General features: G+C 46.0%; 1 protein-coding gene across 2 annotated transcripts in view; it reads right to left on the minus strand.

The window, feature by feature from the left end:
* The window catches only part of COPS7A (COP9 signalosome subunit 7A), a 490679-nt gene that overhangs the window by 187086 nt on the left and 280858 nt on the right, over positions 1-22735 (minus strand). For both annotated transcript variants that reach the window (XM_044079590.1, XM_044079591.1), the window contains exon 4: positions 10420-10508. In XM_044079590.1, coding sequence (XP_043935525.1) covers positions 10420-10508 — 89 coding nt within the window. The remainder of the gene's footprint in view (positions 1-10419; positions 10509-22735) is intronic.

Consider the following 22735-nt stretch of genomic DNA (forward strand, 5'->3'; position numbering starts at 1 on the left):
AGCACAAATGTCACTAATGGCAAGCTTGGAATGAAAGGCTGTTGAAGTAGCCATAGCCCTTGTAGAATGAGCTTTAACAGTGGTTGTAAGCTCTCTATTAGAAAGAAAATAAATATGACTGATACAGTCTCTGATCCACTTGGCAATAGTGACCTTCGTGATGGCTTTGCCCAATTTATTGTCTGAAAAGGACACAAACAACTGATCTGTTTTCCGTGTTTGGTGCGCCCTAAGTAGAAATGCAATTGTCTGTGAACATCCAATGAGTGGAAGATATATTCTGCTCTGTCTGAGTAGTTGGGGAAGAAAACTGGAAGTTCCAAAGACTGTTGAAGACAAAAACTAGAACAAACTTTGGGAACAAAAGATGGATTAGGCCTAAGGGATACTCTATCCTTGTGAAAAACCAGGTACGGCGGTTTGACACATAGGGCTTGAAGTTCCGAAACTCTTCTGGCTGATGTAATTGCCACCAAAAGGCAGTCTTCCAGGAAAGAAATTTCAAGTCAGAAGTTGCTGCCGGTTCGAAGGGGGAAGAGGTCAAAGCACCTAATACGAAATTAAGATACCATGGTGGAGCAGGATGAGAAACTGGAGGACGTAGCAGCCCAGCACCTTTCATGAAGGCTTTACACAACTTATTGCTCATCAAAGGTGGGTCTATACTTTCATGAAAATTAGAAATAGCTGCTAATTGAACCTTAATGGTGGAGACCGAAGAACCTTGATTGAATAAGGAAGCTAAAAATTTCAAAACTTCAGCCACCGGGGCAGTAATGGGATCTAATCCCCGGAGTTGGGCCCAAATGGCGAATCTCTTCCATTTACTATTATACATCTTCTTAGTCGAATTATTGTGGGCCGAGGACAAGACATGTATAACTTCTGAGTCCAAAACCTGGTTCCTGACTATAGTCGGAAGTGGAGGAGCCAAGCTGTTAACCTCAGTGAGTGAAGGGACTGGTGAAGCTGTCCCGACTGGTGGATCAAGAGATCTGGAACCTGGTCCAGGAACCATGGACCGTCCAGTGCGATTTCGAAGAAATGGCAGCCAGACTTGACGAGGCCAATATGGGGCAACTAAAATCATCTTGCACTGCAAGTGAATCGCTTTCTGGATCACCCTGGGAAGAAGGGGAACCGGTGGAAAGGCATAGTAAGCCGGTGGGCCAAGTTTGGACTAGGGCATACTGAAACCCCGAACCGGGTGAGAGAGAAGAACTGTAGACATTTCGTGTTGAGGGGAGTTGCAAAGAGGTCGCAACAAGGAGTTCCCCATCTTCTGAAGATCTGAGATGCTACTCTGTCGTTCAGAGACCACTCGTGCGGGAAGAGAATGGTTCTGCTCAGTCTGTTGGCTATCACATTGGATCTCCCCGGAATGTGTGTTGCTACCAAGAAACGGTTGGTTGCAACCGCCCAATTCCATACTTTCATGGCCTCTCTGCAAAGAGGGTAGGACCTGGTCCCTCCCTGCTTGTTCAGGTACCAGACTACTGACATGTTGTCGGACTGAACGGCAATCATACCCTGGGGGAGGTAGCTGTGTAGTGCTTGAAGCGGTAGAAGCACCGCCCTCATTTCCAGTATGTTGATGTGTAGGGAACTCGCCGGGTGCCACTTGCCTTGGACTGACCTGCCCAGGTAATGTCCCCCCCACCCCGTCTGGGAGGTGTCCGTAGTCAAAGTGGCAACTGGAGGAGGAGGAACGAAGGGTCGCCCCTGATCCAGGTTGGAGGAGAGAAGCCACCAATGGAGGTCCTGTTTGCACGTCTCCATGATTATAATGTGGTGACTGAGAGGAAGATCCTGATACGACCACTGGACCGACAGGAGCCACTGGAGAATCCTCATGTGCAATCTTGCTAAGGGGACCAGGAGAACGGTAGCCGACATGGAACCCAACAGTTGTAGGACCATCCTTGCTGGGGCTCGGCGTTTGAGGAGCAATGCTCGGACTTGAGATTGTAATGTTTCTATTCTCTCTGTAGGAAGATAGACCCGCATTTGCTTTGAGTCTATCTCTACCCCGATAAACCGTATGCGCTGAGATGGCAGCAACACAGACTTTGCCCAACTGAAGGTGATTCCTAGGGAGGTGCCCAGAGATATAGTGTCTGCTAGGTTCTGTAATAGTAGATGCCTGGAGGTGGCAGTTAGGAGCCAGTCGTCTAGATACGGAAACACCTGGAATCCTAGACTCCTCAGGTGAGCAGTCACCACCGCCAAACATTTGGTGAACACCTTGGGGGCTGTGGTGAGACCAAAGGGCAGTGCGCAGAACTGGAAATGACCGTCTCCCAGGCTGAAGCGCAAATGTCTCCTGGACGCCTGATCTACCAGAATGTGATAATAGGCGTCCTTGAGATCTATGGAGCACATCCAAACACCTTTCTCCAGTAGCGGGAGAATGGATTGTAAGGTGATCATCCGGAACTTGGACTTCTTGATTGATTTAGGTTGCTGAGATCCAAAATGGGCCTCAAGTCCCCGGTCTTTTTTGGCACCAAAAAGAATTTTGAGTAAGTCCCTAATCCGGTCTGGTCTACGGGGACCGGTTGGATGACTCCTTTTTGAAGCAGCTTTGAAATTTCAATGGCTGCAATATCCCATTGACTGGGTGGCGGGTCCGGGATTTTTTTGGATGGCGGGGGGGGGGTGCGAAAAGGGGATGACGTAACCTCCGGCGATGATTCGGAGCACCCATCGGTCCCGAGTGATACTCTCCCAGGCCTTTAGGTGCCTCGAAAAACGACCCCCGACTGGCTCTGGAGCTGCGCAGTCGGGCAATCCTTCAGGGATGCTGAAAGGTTGAAGAGCCACGAAAGGACTCGCGGTCTCCAGTGTTGCGAGGGCCTCTGCCGCCTCTGGGACGGCGTCTTCCTGAAAAATTTCCCCCTCCTCTGCCTCTAGAAGGGAGATCGTCCTGCTCTGAGGGGTAAGTCTTCTGAGATTTACGGAACCACATTTTCCCTCCTCTTTTAGCCTTGGGATAAGGCCGAAAGGGAGAGGAAAACCGTGCCCCTACGGCAGTCAAAGTCTTACCCTCTTGTTCACAGCGGGTCAAGGTGTCCTTTACCTTGGGTCCAAACAAAGAGGACCCATCAAAGGGAGCGTCGGCAAAGGAAGACTTGAAGGCCTCCACAAAATGACACAGGCGGAGCCAGGCTTGTCTCCGTAGAGCAACACCCGTACCCGCCACTCTACTCGCCCCCTCGGCTGCATACAAAATGAGCCTCATGGACGAGTTCGATATCGACGATAGAGTAGCCAACTGAGAGCTAACCGTCTGGGCCAACTGCTCAGGTAGGTTACCAGAGAGGGTATCTGAGAGTTCCTTGATCAGATCCCTCTGAAGTCTAGTGAAGTGCGTCAGGTAATTCAGAGACCTTAAGGTAAAGGCTGCTGAAGTAAGGGTGTGCTTCCCGTACTGGTCCATGCTCCTAGACTCCTTATTAGGAGGATGGACGGACGTTGAAGCCTCTGCCACATCTTGCTGGGTAGCAGATGCCACCACCAAAGCATCTACAGCCACACCCTTGGTGAAAAATTCCTTTTCCGGGGGCGCTGACAAAAATTTGTTAGGGCGAGCAGGCCCCGGTTCCACAGAATCTGGATGTTCCCACGCCCTTCGAGAGATCAAATCTAGGAGCTCATCGAAGGGCGGAGACACCCAGGAGGCGGAGGGCTGAGCCCCGAAGGCCTTGAGGAACACCGACTCGTCAGAGGAAGGGGGTTTGGTCTGCCAGCCGCCTCGTTGTTTGAGGACTTCCAAGATGTTCGCAAAGGAGACATCATCCGAGGATGACTTGGGGGACCCTTCCGCATCATCAAGATCGGTGTCCGAGGTGAGAGACTCGTCAGGGGAGTCGACGTGCTTCCTCTTGCACTGTTTTTTTCTTGGGGGTTCCTCCGAAGACTCTTCAGAGGGACCTCCAGGAAGAGGGGGACCCCCAATGGGGGTGACCTCAGGCCCCAGGGCTCCGCTGTCTTGAGACAGGGGGACTACAAAGGAACCAGTCTCCGTGCCTAGGGAAGGTGCCGGGGAGACGGTGGAGGTAGCCAAAGAAGATTTGGCCAAAGCACTCCTCATGGCTCTAAAGGCCGGACCCCCAGAATCCTGGGAAGGTCCGACCCCCAAAGCCATAACAGCAGACGGCACTCGCACAGCCGATGCACTGAGAGAGAGGCTCGGAACCGAAAACATCGGTCCCGAAGCGTCACCCCCGGGGCCGACCGAAGAGGTCCGTGTACCGAACTCCGACCCGAAGGCCGGGGTAGGAGTAAGGGTCAGAGCCGACCCGGAAACCTCCATCGGCTCCACCAGCACCGACTCCAACGGTGCCGAGGCTGTTGGAGGAGGAACCAAGGCTAAAGGGTGGACCATCGGCTCCGATGCCGACTGGGCTGGAGCCGAAACTAACTTTTGGAAGACTGGAGACTGAAACAGCCTTTGGAGCACCCTGTCAATGTCCGAATCCGACATCTTGGAAGACCGGGAGGAGATCGAACGGGTTGCCAAGTAGACTTCTCCACCGGCTTCGAAGGACTGGGGGACCGGCTCCGAATTGTCTCTATCAAAATCGGTGCCAATGGAGACTCCATTGTAATTTCCCTCGGTGCCGAAGAGGTCTTCGGCGCCGAAGGGGAAGAGTCTGAGCGGGCAACTCTCATCGGCTCCGAAATCAGCGGAGCCGATGAAGGTGACCTGCCTCTCGAAGCTCCAGCCGTCGGCTCCGAAGCCAGAGGAGTCGAGGCTGGAGGCATCGAGGCAGACCGTTCCGCCCTCGGCTCCGAAGTCCGTGGAGCCGATGGAGAAGCCTGCCGAGATTTCTTAGAGGTCGGTTCCGATTTCTTTTTCTTAGAGGGAGAAGAGGAGGAAGATAAAGCCTCCTCAAAACTAGGTTTGATAATCCCTTTTAAAATCAATTTATTCTTCCTCTCTTGGAGGACCCGAGAGGAAAAAGCGTGACAAACGCTACAAGACTCCTGAAGGTGTTTGGGGCCTAAACAATACACGCATAAGGAGTGATCATCGGTAATGGACATCTTGTAACTGCAACGGGTACACTTTTTAAACCCCGATGGTCTATGTTCTTTAGACATAATTGTACAGAGTCACTACACACTAAAGTAGAAGAATAAGGCAATGCCCAAATCTATTACTACGCCAATAGAAAAAAAACTGAAATAACAGCAGATTCAAGAACCCTCTAACTAAAAACGGGTACTTGACCAACTAAAAGGACCAAAAAGGCACCACAACTGACACAAAGGACTTACTCACGCGCGAGGGGAAGGCCCCTCTAACTTAAACGGAAACCTTTCCCTGAAGACAAAATTACCACAAAGATCGCAAAAAAATCACTCAAACCACAACGATAGCTGTTAAAACAGATTTTGGGTCAAATTTAAGAAATTTCCTGACAGAAAAATCTTAGAAAAGTAACACTTAGCTCAGCCAAGTCGGAGACCACGTCTTAGCTTGTAAAGCGGCAAACGAGATCTGGGGAATTAGTGGTGGTGCATCCTGGGATATAGAATAGCTCAGCCAATAAGAGACTTCGCTCTATAGTATAGCGTGCCGAGTCGGAGCCGAGGATCGGCTCCGAACCCATCAGTACAGAATGTAGGCGAGATAGGATCACAAAACATCCTGCATTTCTTTATTTTCTGCACATTCAGAATTTGACAACATTTTCTGTTTAAGCAGTGACATAATGTATTGCTGATATTTAAGCATGTGAAACTGACAATTTAAAGCCCTTATAGCCAAGGTAGCAGAAGTGTAGATCTTTTTTTCCCCATCTGTCCAGTGCCCTGGAATCTGTCAGAGGGGGTAGGGTTTTTTGCAGTGGAAGCCTCGACCCCCTTGGGACCCTGAGAGATAGTTTCTGGGTCAGCAGCAGGGTTTTTAAAAATAAATTTGTGGGAGTCTGGGACCCTGTAGTATCTGTCTGGCTTAACAGGAGCTGGAGGTAAGGAGTCTGGAGTCAGACTAGACTCTGAAAATACATAATCTACAATGTCTAGCACAGGTGGAATAGCCAGAGGCCTGTGCTGAGGCAGTAAAAGAAAGTCTCTGAGCCTTTTCTTAGATTCTGAATAATCTTGGCTCTCCCAGTGGAAATGCTCCCTCATAGTATGCAGTGTTTCCCCAAAAGAATAATCCTCAGGAGGAGAAGCTGAGGGGATGGATTCTTCAGCATTAGAATCCTCATAAGGAGGAAGAGAGTATTCCTGATCAGAAGAGGAATTAGATGAAATGGAAACCTGATCTGAGGATTCATATTCTACCTCTTGCCTAGGCCTCTTGTCAGGAGGGGGATGAGAACCCCTGATCAAAGTAATTAGGTCTTCAGCCATTTTGAGCATCTGTTTTTTTAGGCATGCAGGCCTGTCCATGGGGGCTGTTGTACTTGTTTCTTTGTCTTTAAAGCTGTTTTAGTCTTTGCCTTTGTAGCTGAAGTAGTTTTAACATATAATTGTGTAGGCCTGAAAACGTCCTCAGAAGCCGATGCCTGCTCAGTGGCTCCGGACCCATCTGAGGGAATGGTTTCCGAAGGCCCAATACCTTGAGTTTCTGTAAGCCTGCTTAACTCCACGTGGGAGTCTGTATCGGCCTGCGGCTCTAAAGTAGCGGTCGTCAGGGGCTGCGAAAGCGCCTCACTGAGAACCGGCAAACCGGCGACTGGCCTAGAAGAAGCCTCGTCGTCGGTTTTGGACCTCGGATACCTGTCCTTCTCTTTTTCCTTGCGTTTTTTTGTAAACTCCGGTAGTCAGCTGTTCCAACGGCATTATATAATTAAATCTTCTGGCAAAGTAATGAAATGCAAAATCGTACCGACGCTTAATAGTGCGTTGGTTAAATCTAGCACAAAACAGACAACTAACAACGTCGTGGTCAGGGCCTAGGCAAGGAATGCAGTAAGAATGAAAATCCTTATGAGGTATTTGCTTCCCACAAGAAATACAATTATTAACATTTTCCGACATCGATCTGGAGCAAGAAAAAAAGTTTCCCCAACAGGGTACTTATTTTTTAATGAAGACTTCGGATCTGAAATTCAAGCTTGAAAATCTCAGGAGTCGGCCGACCGGCACTTGTGAACTGCTTTTGCTTCGGGCACTGCACGGCAAGAAAGACTGAAGAAAATGGCATCGGCTGCATCTTTTATACCCCTGGCGCACTGACGTCAGGGAGGAGGTGACAGCAACCAACGCCGGACCTAGACTTTGGAATTCAGGCCGACTGTGGGTAGCCTGACAGCAGGATAACCCAACTGTAATGACTGCAACAGTGAAACACAATGAACATCTCTATTAGTCTTTTCTTGGATTGAGGGAAATCCATTGATTCCCATTGGAAGTGTTCCCTGAGGGTGTGGAGGATTTCCCTAAAGGAAAAGACCTCCAGAGATGATGCAGAAGGAATAGATTCTTCTACATCTGAGTCGTCAAAGGCAGTAAGAGGACTTTCCTCTTTGAAAAAAGAGGAGTCAGATCCCTCAGAGTCTAAATCCGACTGGATGTCTGGAGAAGGTTCCCATCTCCTTTTGGCTGGAGTGGCCTGATTACCCCGGATGAAAGAGATGAGAGCCTCCGCCATTGTAAGCATTCTATTCTGCGGAGGAGGAGTAGTGGAATGGAGACTTTTCGCTCTTTCTTTGGAGTGGGTCTAAGTCTGGCCTGAAGGGTATCCCTCGGTGCCATTGATGTGTTAGGCAAAAGAGAGGGCGAAGGCCTTGAAGTGAAATCCAAAGCGAGAGCGGCATCCTCTGAAGCCGGTGCCTGCTTAGTGGCTCTGGACCCAACCGAGGGCAAGACAGCTGAAGGCTCGTTAAACAATGCAGACATCTGTGACATACAGGACTCCGAAAGCGTCTCAGTAGAGGCCTGCGAAGAAATCGAGTCAGGCATCAGGGGCTGCGAAAGCGACTCACTGAATTCCAAAGAATTGACTACCCGTTTAGAGGCAGTGTTGTCGGAAGGCTTGGCCTTATGCGGTCTTGTCTTTATCCTGATCTTCATGTTTTTTTCAGAAGATCTGCGGTTTGCTGACTGATGGATGCCATATCGGTAATCGGAAATGGAAGACTAAAATAACTGGCTACAAACAGAGCTCTACGACAAATAGTTCTAGCATTAAAGAGGGCACCGAACCCACAGCGGGGTACGTCGTGATCGGGGCCTAAGCTAGTGACACATTAAGAAAGGAAGTCTTGTGTGTTTGCATTCTACAGGCGATACAGTTACTGACTTTTTCTGACATCGGTTAGTGCAAGAAAAAGAATGAATCCCCAACAGAGTACTTACCTTTAGACGTTTTCAGCTGAAGTTCAAAATCTGGAAACAGCTGACCGGTACTGTTGCAAATTGCTTCTGCTACGGGCTCCACAGCAAGAAAGACTGAGGTAATGGTGTTGCCTGCTCTCCTTTATAGCTCGGAAGTCCTGACATCACCCAGCAAGTGACAACAGCTGACAGATAAAACCTTGACTCTGGTATTCGGACTGACTGATGGCTACCACAGCATGGATAACCCAATGGTGAAGACTGCAGCACTGAGAAATGAAGATCATCATTGTCTCACTTTTGCCAAAAAACATCCTGATGATCCCAAAGACGTTTGGAAAAATATTCTGTGGACTGACTAAACAAAAGTTGAACTTCTTGGGAGGTGTGCGTCCCGTTAAATCTGGCATAAAAGTAACAGCATTTCAGAAACGGAACTTCATGCCAACAGTCAAACATGGTGGTGGTAGTGTGATGGTCTGGGGCTGCTTTGCTGCTTCTGGACCTGGATGACTTGCTGTGATTGATGGAACCATGAATTCTGCTCTCTATCAAAAAATCCTGAAGGAGAATGTCCGGTCATCAGTTTGTGACCTCAAGCTGAAGCGCACTTGGGTTCTGCAGCAGGACAATGATACAAAAACACACCAGTAAATCCATCTCTGAATGGCTTAAAAAAAAACAAAATGAAGGTTTTGGCGTGGCCTAGTCAAAGTCTGGACTTGAATCCAATTGAGATGCTGTGGCATGACCTTAAAAAGGCGGTTCATGCTCGGAAACCCTCCAATACGGATGAATTAAAACAATTCAGCAAAGAAGAGTGGGCCAAAATTCCTCAACAGTGATGTGAACGACTCATTGCCAGTAATCGCAAATGATTTATTGCAGTTGTTGCTGCTAAGGGTGGCACAACCAGTTATTAGGTTTAGGGGATAATTATTTTTTCACATAGGGCCATTTAGGTTTGGATAGTTTTTTCCCCCCTTAATAAATAAAATTACCACTTAAAAACTGCATTTTGTCTTTACTTGGGTTATCTTTGTCTAATATTTAAATTTGTTTGATCTGAAATATTTAAGTGTGACAAACATGGAAAGAAAATAAGAAATCAGGAAGGGGCAAAGACTTTTTCATTGCACTGTAGCATTTCAAAGTCAATTTAATAATGCAGTGAGATGCTCTACACAGAATACCTGAAAAGCACAGAATTCCCTGCAATACTGGCACAGCATGCTGCGGTGGTACGGCTGTAGCATTGTTAGCTCACAGCAAGAGGTTCTCCCACTCGATTCTCGGCGTGGCTTGGGAGTGCCTTCTGTGTGGAGTCTGCATATCCTCCCCGCGGTTGGGTAGCGTTCGAAAGACACGCATGCGTAAATGGGCGTGCCTTCGTTGAAGGTTGGGCGTCGAGCTGGCACCTCGGCGTTTTGTAAAAATCTACTGCCAATCATTATCGGACCGGAGTTCTGCTGTGGCAACCCCTTACCGGGAAAAAGCTGAAAGACAAACAAACAACTGGCACAGCATGTCCCAGGTTGTGAAAGTGATTAAGTAGCAAATTAGGTTTAATGGAATACTGCCACAGGATTATGTGCACTCTGGTATTTGATCACGCAGCCACATAGGTCTGGGGAACTTATCAATACTTTGACTCAGAGCACAGCAGAAGCTCAGTACATGCATAACTGATCAGCTTCAGGCTATAAACCGTAAATGAGCCACTTCCCACAATCCGTGATTTGATTACCTTTAACTAGTGTGTCACTGAGCAAGTCAGTTAAACAGACTATGACCTGGGATCACCCCTCTAAAGGGGTACTTGTGTCTAGTGGCCTTACCCAGTTAGCAAATAAAATGTACAGACAAGTTACTACTAAAACTTACGGATTTATACACTGTGCTGCTGAGAATTCAATAAACAGTCTTGTAAACTTTACATTTATTTACATTCTTTTCCACCTGCCTAGATAAAGTTAACCACTTTAGTACAACACGGAATCAAAATTCTGTTTCAGAAATTATGAGAAAAATAATGGGCAGGAGAACAAGAAAATCTCCAGTGCGTTGCTCGACATGAGAACAGACACATTAATCAACGAATACATTAAAAATATCACTTCTCACCTTTACTTTTGCAGCAAGGCTCACAATGGATAGATGCCTTAACTTGTTCTTCTGATTCTCACTCAAAGCAGGCAAATCTGAAACGTTTGCTGTGGATATCAGCCACAAAAGAAATATGAATAAACCAAGATCAGGGCTCACTGCAAACAATGTCAGTCAACACAGCTTTTAGTTACCACAATTCCACGTAAAATACATGATTACATGTATGCATGAAATCCATCCACACACAGAAAAGTGAGCAGAGAAAACAAGCTTGAGAAAATAATCTACATGATATGCCAGAAAAGTCTACGGACTATACCAATGAATAAAGCCATCTTGGGCCTACTGTTACAACAGCAAGGCATCCACTTGTACTGGGAGAACTCGAGTGTTTTGATATGGGAGTACTTCTTACCCTGCCCCCCCCTACCATTCAGAGGTGGACTTACTGGTGTGTTTTTGGATCATTGTCCTGCTGCAGAACCCAAGTGCACTTCAGCTTGAGGTCACAAACTGATGGCTTAGCAGCAATCAAAACAAGCTTCTAAGCCTCTCTCCACAAAGAAAGAAGGGTGAACCGTGAAGCATCGGAAAGTAGCAAATTAAGACTAGCACACAGGGACAACCACCTCAATAACACGTTGAAACACAGACACACTTTGCAAGAGGGGGGGGGGGTAAGAAGTACTCCCATATCAAAACCCCTCACCACCAGGAGTTAAGGTGATCCAAAGAAAACTGCTCTGAGCAACAGTGATGCTACATCTTCACAAACTGGGTCCTACTTTCCAGGAATACTTCCTGGTTAGGGAGCAGCAAAAGTGCTTGGAAGTCAGTTAATAAACTGTGCAGTCTGGGCAGACACAGCAGGATGGGAACAGCTTTGGGAGTGGATGGATAAGATGAAGACTTGTTCTACGTGCTGCAATGCATTGTCCAAGTTACCAATGAACACAATTTATTTGTATTGGGCACATGACTTAAGGTGCACACTTCATCGGTCATAAACTAAATTAGAGTAAGTGATCTTTTAAAGATCAACATTTCCAGAGAAACACTAGCAATACAAAAAAGCTTAATTTTTAGACGAACAAAAGCTCTTCTGCAAGAACTTTACAAACTGTAGTATGAGGAAGGCTTACTACCATTGTACAAAATTAGGACAGGACATTTTACACTTACTCCCATCCTACAAAATTAGGACAGGACATTTTACACTTACTCCCATCCTACAAAATTAGGACAGGACATTTTACACTTACTCCCATCCTACAAAATTAGGACAGGACATGTTACACTTTTGCAAGCAGGATAGACCCACCTGAACCTACAGTCCTTTTACAAGAGGAGACCCAAGGTGGTATATAAAATATCAAGAAAGTCCCTTAAAATACACCTGGCTATGAATGCAACCAAGTAAATGGGTCTTCAGAACTCCCTATTCCACATTTTTTAAACAGCCTCACTCGTACACAACTGGCAGAAAGAACTACAAGTGCCCATCTAGTCTGTCCTCAGTGCAGGAGCTATGGAGTGATCCATTGTGCAGATCCAGGCACTTTTCAAAATGCTTTTGTGTCTGCAGTGTCAACCACCACTTGTTGGATACTTTCAAATATCCAGAACCCCCTTCTCTGAGGTAGTTCATGTCCTCTCTAAAACTGAACACTTCCATTTCCATATGATCTCTGAGCTCTTGTTGTTCCCTTTTTGAAGTTAGCATTAAATCAAGCCTCCTCACCCCACTTCCTCTTACCTTTTAAGGAATACATTTTATCCTACTTATTTACGTAACCACTTGAGAGACCCATTAGGTACAAGTGCCTCTTTTTTAGGAGCAAATTAAACTGCAGTCTTCTTAACTGTAGTGTTACACAGCAGGGAAATGGAGACTGTAGGATTACAGTCCTCATGGATACTGTGGCTTTATGAATAGCAGGTAAGGAGGGGAGGTATACGCCCAAATCCCAGGTTCTGGAAATTATTATTGCTGATGCAACTTTTTCCATGACAAATACTTAATATTGGCTGGTTCAAAATGAGGCAAAGTAAGCTTCTGCAAAATGGATTTCCCATCGCAAGGTGGAGCAGTCTCCTTAACAGAAGGTCCAGTCTGAAAGCCCCCTTTAAGGAAAGTGTAACAGACCTTAAAGGATGTAAAAAAAAAAACTCTTGTGCATTCCCTGATGAAATTATGACATGGCAGATAAATGGAATCTTACAAAACTATAACTCAAACAAGCATGACAAATATATGCCACATGTTGTGTGGCCAAAACAGGTGGAGTTAAGTGGTTTAATCTCCTGGAAGCGGACCAAACTGTAAAGCAAAGCCATTTATCTCTATATATCTTCCTAGCAGTAGGTCTCTGGGCACAGGCAATAATTTGGACAACCTTGGAAATGGACAGACTCAAAAAACTCTCTGTCTCATATCGCCTACTTAGAGGTGATCTCTGCTTGACTTACAAAGCCATGTCTGACCCACCTCTGTTAGAAATGCTACATCTAAAGAAATCCCAATCCCTCTGCACCACATGCTCCAGAGACCTCAACCTCATTACCACAATCAACAGAAAGTACTGGAGGGATAGGTTCACAACCCGGAGACTGCCCATACTATGAATAGTCTTCCCATACATGTCAAGCAGAGCACCTCGCTGACCCTCTTCAACAGAAATCTTGATGAGTGGATGGGAAATAGAAAATTCAACCTGGGGATAACTCCAGTGGCTCTACTCGACAGAGGCACTGGAAACCAAGGTCGGTTGGCATGATGCCAGGGCAATCCTATGGCTAGGCTTGTAAAGGCCCCAGGGCAATCAGCCTACGAAACTATGAGCCTACAAGAAATATCCCTGGCAATCAACAGAAATGAAAAACATGTCAAATGAAGGAATAGGATGGTCATATGAGGTCTGCTAGATGGATAAGAGATAAGGATTCTCAGTTCCTTCAGATGTACAGGTCTCTCCAAAAGATGGAGCTGTAAAAAAGGAGCCATTTTTACTCAGTCCAAATGCGATTATTAGAATGCCTTTCGCCTTGTACAGAGTTGCCTTCTAAATGAACTCAGCAAACAGGAAGGCACATAGAAGACCTGGGATGACCTCAGAATCACAAATTCCCTGTTGTGTTTCCTTGAAGGATTATCAAGGGAAAATATATTGTTACATTTGGCATCAGTTAGGGATGAATACAGCTCTTAAGACTTCTCCCAGTGACAGAAGAGAGTCAGCGCTTCTACTGTCATATTGCGGGACCATCCATCTGACACCAGATGACAAATGAACCTATTTGCTAAGAAGCTGACATCTCCATGAGTGTTAGCTCACTCCAAAAATGTTATGGTCTCCTGGCAAAAGGGAAACAAAAGGGTACTACTCTGTTCATGCACTACACAACCATCATGCTGTCCGAATGTCTGTCAATGACAACACCTGGGAGAATGTCCTGAAGGACTTGCAAGATTAAAAGGACCACTCTCACCTCCAAAACATTTAATATGTAAATTGATCCCTAATGGTGACCACGCACATTGGACTGCTTTGTCTAAACAATGTTTCTCTCCACCCTACTGTACAAGGTTGCATCCATGGCAACCACCATCTTGGGTACCAGAAGGTGAAAGAGGCTGCCAAGAGACAGAGTGAGAAGCCACCAGTGAAGGTGTGAGATGCACTCTCTTAAAATTCTGATCTCATCTGCAAACAGACCAAAAAAAAAAAAAAAAAAAAAAAAAAAAAAAAAAAAAAAAAAAATCGAACCCACTATGTCCTTTAAGTGCACAAAAGAATTTGCATATGGAAACATGCATGTAGAACAAGAAAAGTTATGACTGCTATGAGCCCCAGAATTTACAAACAAAGGCATATGGAAATGATGCTTAATGAAACAATAAGAGAAAAAAATGGCTACAGCAGAGGTTTTTTTTTTTTTTTTGGGGGGAGGGGGGGACTTGTTTGGCAAAACAGTATGCCCAAGAGCATATAAAAAATATGGTCTCCAATGGCTCCCTCACTGTGATACTCGAGGACTAGAATAGGCAGCGTAAAGATTCTGTTATTAGATACACTTTGGTAAGGGTGACCATGAGACAACTGCAAAGGCAGGGAATTTTCAGGGACCCCCTGAAGACTCTGGTGTGCTGCCACCACAGCTATATATTTACTGAGCACAATGAAGGCGAAGGCGAGTCCAAACAGGAGAGGGAGCTGAAGTGCACTGACTGGCACTTACGCAAACACCTGGAAAAGTACAGTTGTGTACCTACCGTAAATGTAGATGTTAGAGTGTATTCACTGTTGCAGTCATTACAATTGAGTTATCCTGCTGGCAGGCTACCCGCAGTTGGCCTGAGTTCCAAAGTCTAGGTCCGGCGTCGGTTGCTGTCGCCTCTTCCCTGACGTCAGTGGGCCAGGGGTATATAACATGCAGCCGATGCCATTTTCTTCAGTTTTTCTTGCCCCAGATGTCAGGTGCCCCTAAAAAGGTAGGCTAAATTATGCCAATAAGCATGCATGCACAAAAAACAACTTTTCCTTCATCTACAAGCAAATACACCACATAAGTGTATAGAGTAGAAAAGTACAGTTAGGTCCCAGCAAAGAAAAAAGGGGGATGGTGGGAGGGTAACCTGGACTGCAACAGTGAATACACTCGAACATCTACATTTATGGTAGGTACACAACTGTACTATATTCATCATGTTTCACTTTTGCAGTCATTACAATTGGGTTGAATCCCAAAGCTAAGGTTGGGAGGCTGGAGCTAAATAGGATTAGGAGAGGCTATAAGGCCCTGCAGAACTGCAGTGGCAAAGCCTGCCCTGGATTTAGAGTAGAGAGGTAAGTGGTAGTGCTTTGTAAAGGTATGCACTGAACTCTAAGCTGCAGCCTCTAAGATGTCTTTGGTTGGTACTCCTCTGAGGAAGGCTGCTGAAGTGGTTGCTGCCCTGGTTGAATGTGGCCTAATGCCCTTAGACACTGATTTTCCATGCTGTGAATAGCAGAAACTAATGCAATGGCCTCTCCACTTTGAAATAGTCTGTCTTGAGATGGGCTTTCCTTGTGATGCTGCAGGATATGCCACTAGAAGTTGATCAGTCTTTCTGAAAGCTTTAGTTCTGTCCAAGTAGAAGCGTAGCTGTCTGTGAATGTCCAAAGAATGCAGAATTCTCTCACCCTTATTCTGTGGGTGTGGATAAAAAGTAGGCAAATTAATTGGTTGGTTAAGGGCCACACTGGACACTACCTTAGGCATAAATGTAGGGTTTGTCCTCAGCGAAACCCCGTCAGTATGGAAAATTATATAAGGTTCCACAGCCATGAGCGCCTGTAACTCTGAGACTCTTCTAGCGGAGGTTATTGCTAGGAGCAGAGCTGTTTTCCAGGATAAGAATTTTATGTCAGCTGCAGAGGTCAAACGGATGCAGTGTGAGTTTTTCCAAGACACAGTTGAGGTACCATGCAGGTACTGGTGCTCTCCTTGGAGGTCTTATGTTTTTGGCTCCTCTGAGGTACTGCCTCAGTAACGGATGAGAAAAAATAGGTGGTTCTGTACTGTAATGAGCTGAAATGGCAGAGGCATGAATTTTAATTGATGAAAAGGAAAGGCCTTTACCCAGCATCTCATTTAAGTATTGCAAAATCTGACGAATATTTGGAACAATTGTGTCAATGCCTTGTGCTTGGTTCCAAGCACAGAATCTCTTCCATTTGTCTGCATAAGATTTTCTGGTGCTAGGCCTCCTGGCCTCCAAAATAACAACCATCACTGCTTTAGAGTGAGGTGTGTCTTGAGAGGCTATATTATCTGCCATGCTGCCAGGTTTAAGGTTTTGAGTTGGCTGTGCAGTATCTGGCTGTCTTGTTGGGTCAATAAGTGAGGAATTTGAGGTAATGTCCAGGCTGGGCAGTGAGACAAGTTCTTTAGGATTGGGTACCAGTGCTGGCGGGGCCAGTCTGGGGCAATCAGTATAATTTTTGGTTTCTCTTGTCTGACCTTGAGGAGTACCTTGGGGAGGAGAGGCAGATGAGGAAAGGCATATACTGTTAGATTTTTCCAGCTGAAAGATAGAGCATCCACTTTCCATGCTTGCTTGTGATAAGTCCTTGTGCAGAATCTTTGTAGTTGGTAGTTGTGAGGGGAGGCAAATAGGTCTATGTCCGGGCATCCTCGGGTCCTTGTTATCATGCTGAAGACTTGTGGATCCAATTTCCACTCATGGGGATCCATTAGATTTCTGCTTAGTTCGTCTGCCAGAGTATTTTTCCTTCCTGGCAGGAATTGAGCTTGCAGATGTACTTGGTAAGTCAATGCTGTGTGCCACAAGTTCATGGTTAGCCTGCAGAGGGGGGTAGGAATGTGTGCCGCCCTGCTTGTTTATGTACCACATGACTGTAGTATTGTCCGTCTTTATTAGTAGTTGTCCTGGATGAAGTTGATCCTTGAAGGCTGTTAGGGCATTCTGAACAGCTAGCATCTCTTTTTGATTGACATGTAGATGCATTTGACTTGCGGACTATGTGCCCTGAATACATCTTCCTGCCATATGGGCCCCCCCAGGCATAATCTGATGCATCTGTTGTCAATGTCTGCCTGGCTGTGGGTAAGGTGAATGGCTGTCCCGTGTTGTGGTGACAGGCTTTTGCCCACCATCGAAACTCCTGCTGCAGGCAGGGAATGAGGGTAATTATTGTTTCCAGGCTGTGGCAATGTTGAGTCCAAACACTTTTTAGATACCATTGAAGTTTCCTCATATGCAGTCTTGCATATGGAATTAGCAGAATGCAGGATGCCATGAAACCCAAGGCCTGCAGAATTTTTCTTGCAGATAACTGGGTCTTTGTTGCCAACATTTTGAAATAAGTAGTCAGTTGTCTGTGTTTGTCTGGCGTGAGATAAGCCATCTGGGCAGTTGTATTTAAGCTTGCGCCCAGGAATATTATCTCTTGAGAGGGTACAAGATGCTTTCTGGGTCAGCTGCAGGGTTCTTATAGAGAAATTTATGAGAATCAGGAACCCTGTAGTATCTGTCTGGCTTAACAGGGGCTGATGGTAAAGAGTCTGGAGAAAAACTGGACTCTGTAAATACATCATCTACAATGTCTAAAACAGGTGGGATTAGCAAGGGGCCTGTGCTGGGGCAATAAAAGGAAATCTCTGAGGCTTTTCTTGGATTCTGAGTAATCTTTGCTCTCCCAGTGGAAATGTTCCCTCATAGTATGCAGCGTTTCCCCAAAAGAATAATCCTCAGGAGGAGAGGCTGAATGGATAGAGATTCTTCAGCATCAGAATAAGTAATAAGGTCTTTGGCCATTTTAAGCATCTGTTTTTTAGGCATGGAGGCCTGTCCAGGAGAATGCTGTACTTGTTTCTTTGTCTTTAGAGCTGCTTTAGTCTTTGTAGCTGAAGTAGGTTTCACATATAACTGTGTAGGCCTGAAAACACCCTCAGAAGCCGATGCCTTCTCAGAGGCTCCGGACCCATCTGAGGGAATAGTTTCCGAGTGTCCAATACCTTGAGTTTCCAGAGGCCCAGTTGGCTCCACGTGGGAGTCAGAAGCGGCCGGTGGCTCTGAGGTAGCGGGCGTCAGGGGCTGCGAAAGTGCCTCACTGACAACCGGCGGCAGGCCTAGAAGAAGCCTCGTCATTGGTTTTGGATCTTGGATGCCTGTCCTTTTCTTTTTCTTTTAGTTTTTTGTAAACTCTGGTAGTCTGCTGATCCGGCGGCATTATATAATTAAATCTTTTGCCAAAGTAATGTAATGCAAAATCGTACCGACGCTTAATAGTGCGTTGGTTAAATCTAGCACAAAATCGACAACTAGCAACATTATGGTCAGGGCCTAGGCAAGGAATACAGTAAGAATGAAAATCCTTAGGAGGTATTTGCTTCCCACAAGAAATACAATTATTAACTTTTTCTGACATCTGTCTGGAACAAGAAAAAAAAGTTTCCCCAACGGGGTACTTAGCTTTAATGAAGACTTCGGATCTGAAATTCGAATTTGAAAACTTCAGGAGTCGGCCAACTGGCACTTGCGAACTGCTTTTGCTTCAGGCACCCCGCAGCAAGAAAGACTGAAGAAAATGGCGTCTGCTGCATCTTTTATACCCCTAGCGCACTGACGTCAGGGAAGAGGCGACAGCAACCGACGTCGGACCTAGACTTTGGAATCTGGCCGACTGAGGGTAGCCTGCTAGCAGGATAACCCAATTGTAATGACTGCAACAATGAAACACAATGAACATCATCCACTGAATCATTGGCTATCCTGATGTGCTGGTATGCATCCTGGAAGTCTTGGGAGTACATTAAATCCCCTTTTGTGAGGTACATCAGAATCATCTCTGCACCAAGATCATTCAGCATGAAGTTTTGAGAATAAAACGGTTAAGGCTGCGTAGACCCAACATGCGTTGAAGGTATTTTTTGCAAAAAAAAAAAAGAACTTTGAATAAAAATGTTGGATCCTCTCTAATCTGCTGGGACCACTTGAATGGCTTACTTCGCTGGAAGGCTTAGCAAGTCTAATTCTTGCCGCCCTTTTCTGATGGAATGGCATGCCGGGAAGGCAGGTTGGATTGGGGAGGGGGTGGATTTGTAACCTCTGGAAATGAGGTCTCTGATTTACCTGCTTTGTGCGATGGTCATCCACACTGACAGATGTAGTATCAATCAATTCCTGTCTCTAGAAGGGAAATAGGGCAAGTTCTCACAGCCGCTGCTAGTTCTGTGGCCCTCCTGAAGAAGACTCACAACAGCCATGACACTGATGAGAATTCCTACCCCTAGAAAGGCACCTATTTGGAGATGTTTCTCAACTTCTCAAGTTTTTACCAGACTGCTGTTGCTAACTTTGTTTAAACCATGGTCATTCAGGCCACTTCTGATACCTTAAAAAGGATGCTGAAGAGCCTGAAATTGGCTGCTAACAGTGGTTACGGTTTTATTACTCGATTTTGATTTTTCCTAATCTGTGGTCCGAACAAGTAGGTGCCAGTATAGAGGGTATGCAAGAACACCACCTGGAAACTCTTGACTAAGTCAGTTGGGCATGAGTGAATGGCAATGCCAAGTGCCTGCTGCCAGTGTTGTGCCCTCTGTGGCATTATGTGCTAGATGCATGATTAGGTTAGAAACTATGAAATGGTCACCATTTAGGCCAGTACCATCTTATCCTAGGCTTACTTCAGCAACTGCTCCAGCTTTCTATTCAACTCTTCTGCATGGTCCCACCAACAGTAGCAGATATGAAACGAACACCAAGACAGAATAGAGAGCACTTCAGAAGAAGGTAGATGGCTCATGAACCTCTGGCCTGTGGGGCATCAAGTACCCTTCTGACAACAGCTACCATAAGAGTCAATAACTGAAGTTTTACCAGTGTTGCCCAGCCCCTGGGCAGCTAAAGCATACTGCCTTGTCTGGCCTGCTAAACAGAGGTGCTATTACACTGGGCATCTGCCATTGTCATCCACCAAGTTTTGAAATCACCTTATCAGTTAAGGGAACTGCATAAAAGGATGAGTCTAAATGGCACCCTGGAGGATCTTATGCCACCCCCTTTTCACTCATAAATGTATGGACCTCCATGAACTTAGAAGTCAACCGGAGCGGGGGGGGGGGGGCACACATGGAGGATTTTTGCCATCACTGTCATGACAATTTGAGGTTGAGGATGCTACAGGTGAAATATACAAACATGCATAACTCAAACAAAGATATAGGTAACCTCCAAACTCTTGATGCTACCCAATTCGGATTTGTAAAAAGTAGGTCATATCTCCTAAACCTGGTAGTCTTCTTCGAAACAGATACAAAGGTCATAGATGAGGGCAAGGTAGTCCACACAGCCTACCTGGACCTCGCTAAAGCCTTTGACACTATCCCTCATTCAGGAATCATTGATAAACTCACCAACCTTAACATAAACCCTTACGTCACAAGATGGGTGGCCAACTGGCTTAGGGACAGAACCCACACGGTAAAAGTTGCTGGCTCCAGATCAGACTCCAAACCAGTGACAAGTGGAGTATCCCAAGGTTCGGTCCTGGCACCCCTCCTGTTCGGTATATACTTCTCTGAAGTGCAAGTGAACACCAAGGGTCTATGGCTGACCAGGTTTGCAGATGACTGCAAGCTGGTTGCCATTATTGATTGCCCTGCCGACGGAGACATCCTGCAAAATGGCCTCACAGAGATTGACACCTGGTGTCAAAGTCATGGCTTCAAACTAAATGCCAAAAAGTGCACTGTTATCCCCTTTGGCAAAAACACGGTACCCATGAATTACCAAATAGGGGGAAGTTTACTTTGTGATAAGAGATCTTGGGACCCAAGTGGATAGTAACCTCTCCTTTGATAACCACACTGCCACAGTGGTCAGAAACTCTTTCTACATGGCCCACTTAATCACAAAAGGGTTCACATCTAGAAATAAGGAAGTCATTGTTCCCCTCTACTCATCACTTATCAGACCCCTCATTGAATACAATGACCAGTTTGGGATGTACCTCACAAGACACATACAACTCGAGAGGCCCCAAAAGTACCTCACCAAGAGGATCGCTGGCATCAAATAACTGCCCTATGCCAACCGGCTCAAGAAACTCAAACTTTACTCGGTCGCATACCGCTTACTCCAAAGAGACCTCTGTCTGACATACAAAGCTATGTCAAAACCGGAATTATTGGACATGCTCCACTTGAAGAAATCCCAATCTCCCCGAGCTACATACTCTAGGGACCTAAACCTCACCACAACAATAAATAGGACATGCTGGAGGGATAGATTTGTATCCCAGAGACCTCCCATGCTCTGGAACAAGATTCCCATCCATGTCAAGCAGAGCTCGTTATTAGCACTATTCAAGAAAAACCTTGATAACTGGATGGGTGATTGGAAATTCACTCCTGGGATTATGTCTGGGGCACTGCTCGATAGAGGGGCAGGAATTTAACAATATATGGGTGGCGAAAGCCAAAACACTGTTTGGCTAGGCTTGCTTTGGCTCTTGGGCCGATAGCCTAGTACCTACCTATGAACATACCCCCCCACCCTCCCTGCACTTTGGATTTGGTTTAGTGCACTACGTTCAACACTTTGGCTGACTACAGACAGCACCCTAGAGGAAAGTAAGGAGGAACAAGGTCCCCTTTTGAGCAAAGAATCACTGTTTGAAACCTCAAAAAGTGTCTGGTTGCTATTGGCCAGAGGGCTAACTTGTTTGTTTTTTTAAATTTCTCTACTTCTAGAAAGCTATCATGTTTGCTCAACGATTGGTTCATTATCTTAGATCTCCCATTCCTTTTGGCGAACTTGCTACTGACTACAGATAATTTTTGATGAATCCTGTTCCATTCAGTACCTGATAAGTACTTTTTTGCATTATTACAAGTACTTCTGTTATATTTATACTTTATTGCTAAATTCTTGCACTTTTAAGGCTGCATCCCGTACCTGCAAGAAGTATACCTAAATTTCTCATTGCTTAAACTGCACTTTAGTGTGGAGAGGGTCACGGTGAGCAGCCTGTCAGGCGCTAGGATCCGCCACATAACACAAGCATGCAGGTCACTCCAAGGCAAGTACAAATATGACTCGGTCATTGTCCATGCTGGTGTGAATGACCTGAGACGTACCTCCCTGGACTACATGAAAAGAGACATAAAGGAGCTCTCTGAGCATGTAGCCCAGGCCGGTATGACCCTGACCTTGAGTAGCATCTTACCCTCACCAAGAATGATGCCACCATATGAAGACAAGATGATCAATTTCAACAATTGGCATAAGTATTGGTGTCATTCAAAGGGGATCCAATGCCTGTCAGCTTGGGATGATATGCTCGACAAGCCACGATGCTTCGCTAGGGATGGCTTGCACCTGTCACCCTGGGCTTTCGGATATTGGCAAAGGCTCTTGCTACCCCCATAGTGCCTTTTTTAGGCAAGGCTCAAAAGACAAACCCACCTCCATAGGTATCACAAGGGATAAGAAACTAAGAGTAATGCTACTCAACGCCAGAAGTCTAAACCTCAAGATGCACACACTCGAAACTCTCCTTAGCATGGAGAACATCGATATCTGTGCAGTAACAGAAACCTGGTTCAGGGCTCCCGAGAGCACCCCAGCACTACCAGGTTATACCTCATACCATGCTTTTCGGCCCCAAAACTTGGACCGAACCACAAAAGGAGGGGGAGTATCGATATTCATCAAAGATACCCACACCTCCAGGTTGGTAGCAAAGCATGAAGCATCAGAGACTATCCATGTGCAACTAACAGTGGGTAAAACTGCCTTCCAGCTTATAGCCTGCTACGG

The sequence above is a fragment of the Protopterus annectens genome, chromosome 8.part0, assembly GCF_019279795.1.
Source record: "Protopterus annectens isolate FY-2018-M chromosome 8.part0, PAN1.0, whole genome shotgun sequence".
Lineage (NCBI taxonomy): Eukaryota > Metazoa > Chordata > Ceratodontiformes > Protopteridae > Protopterus > Protopterus annectens.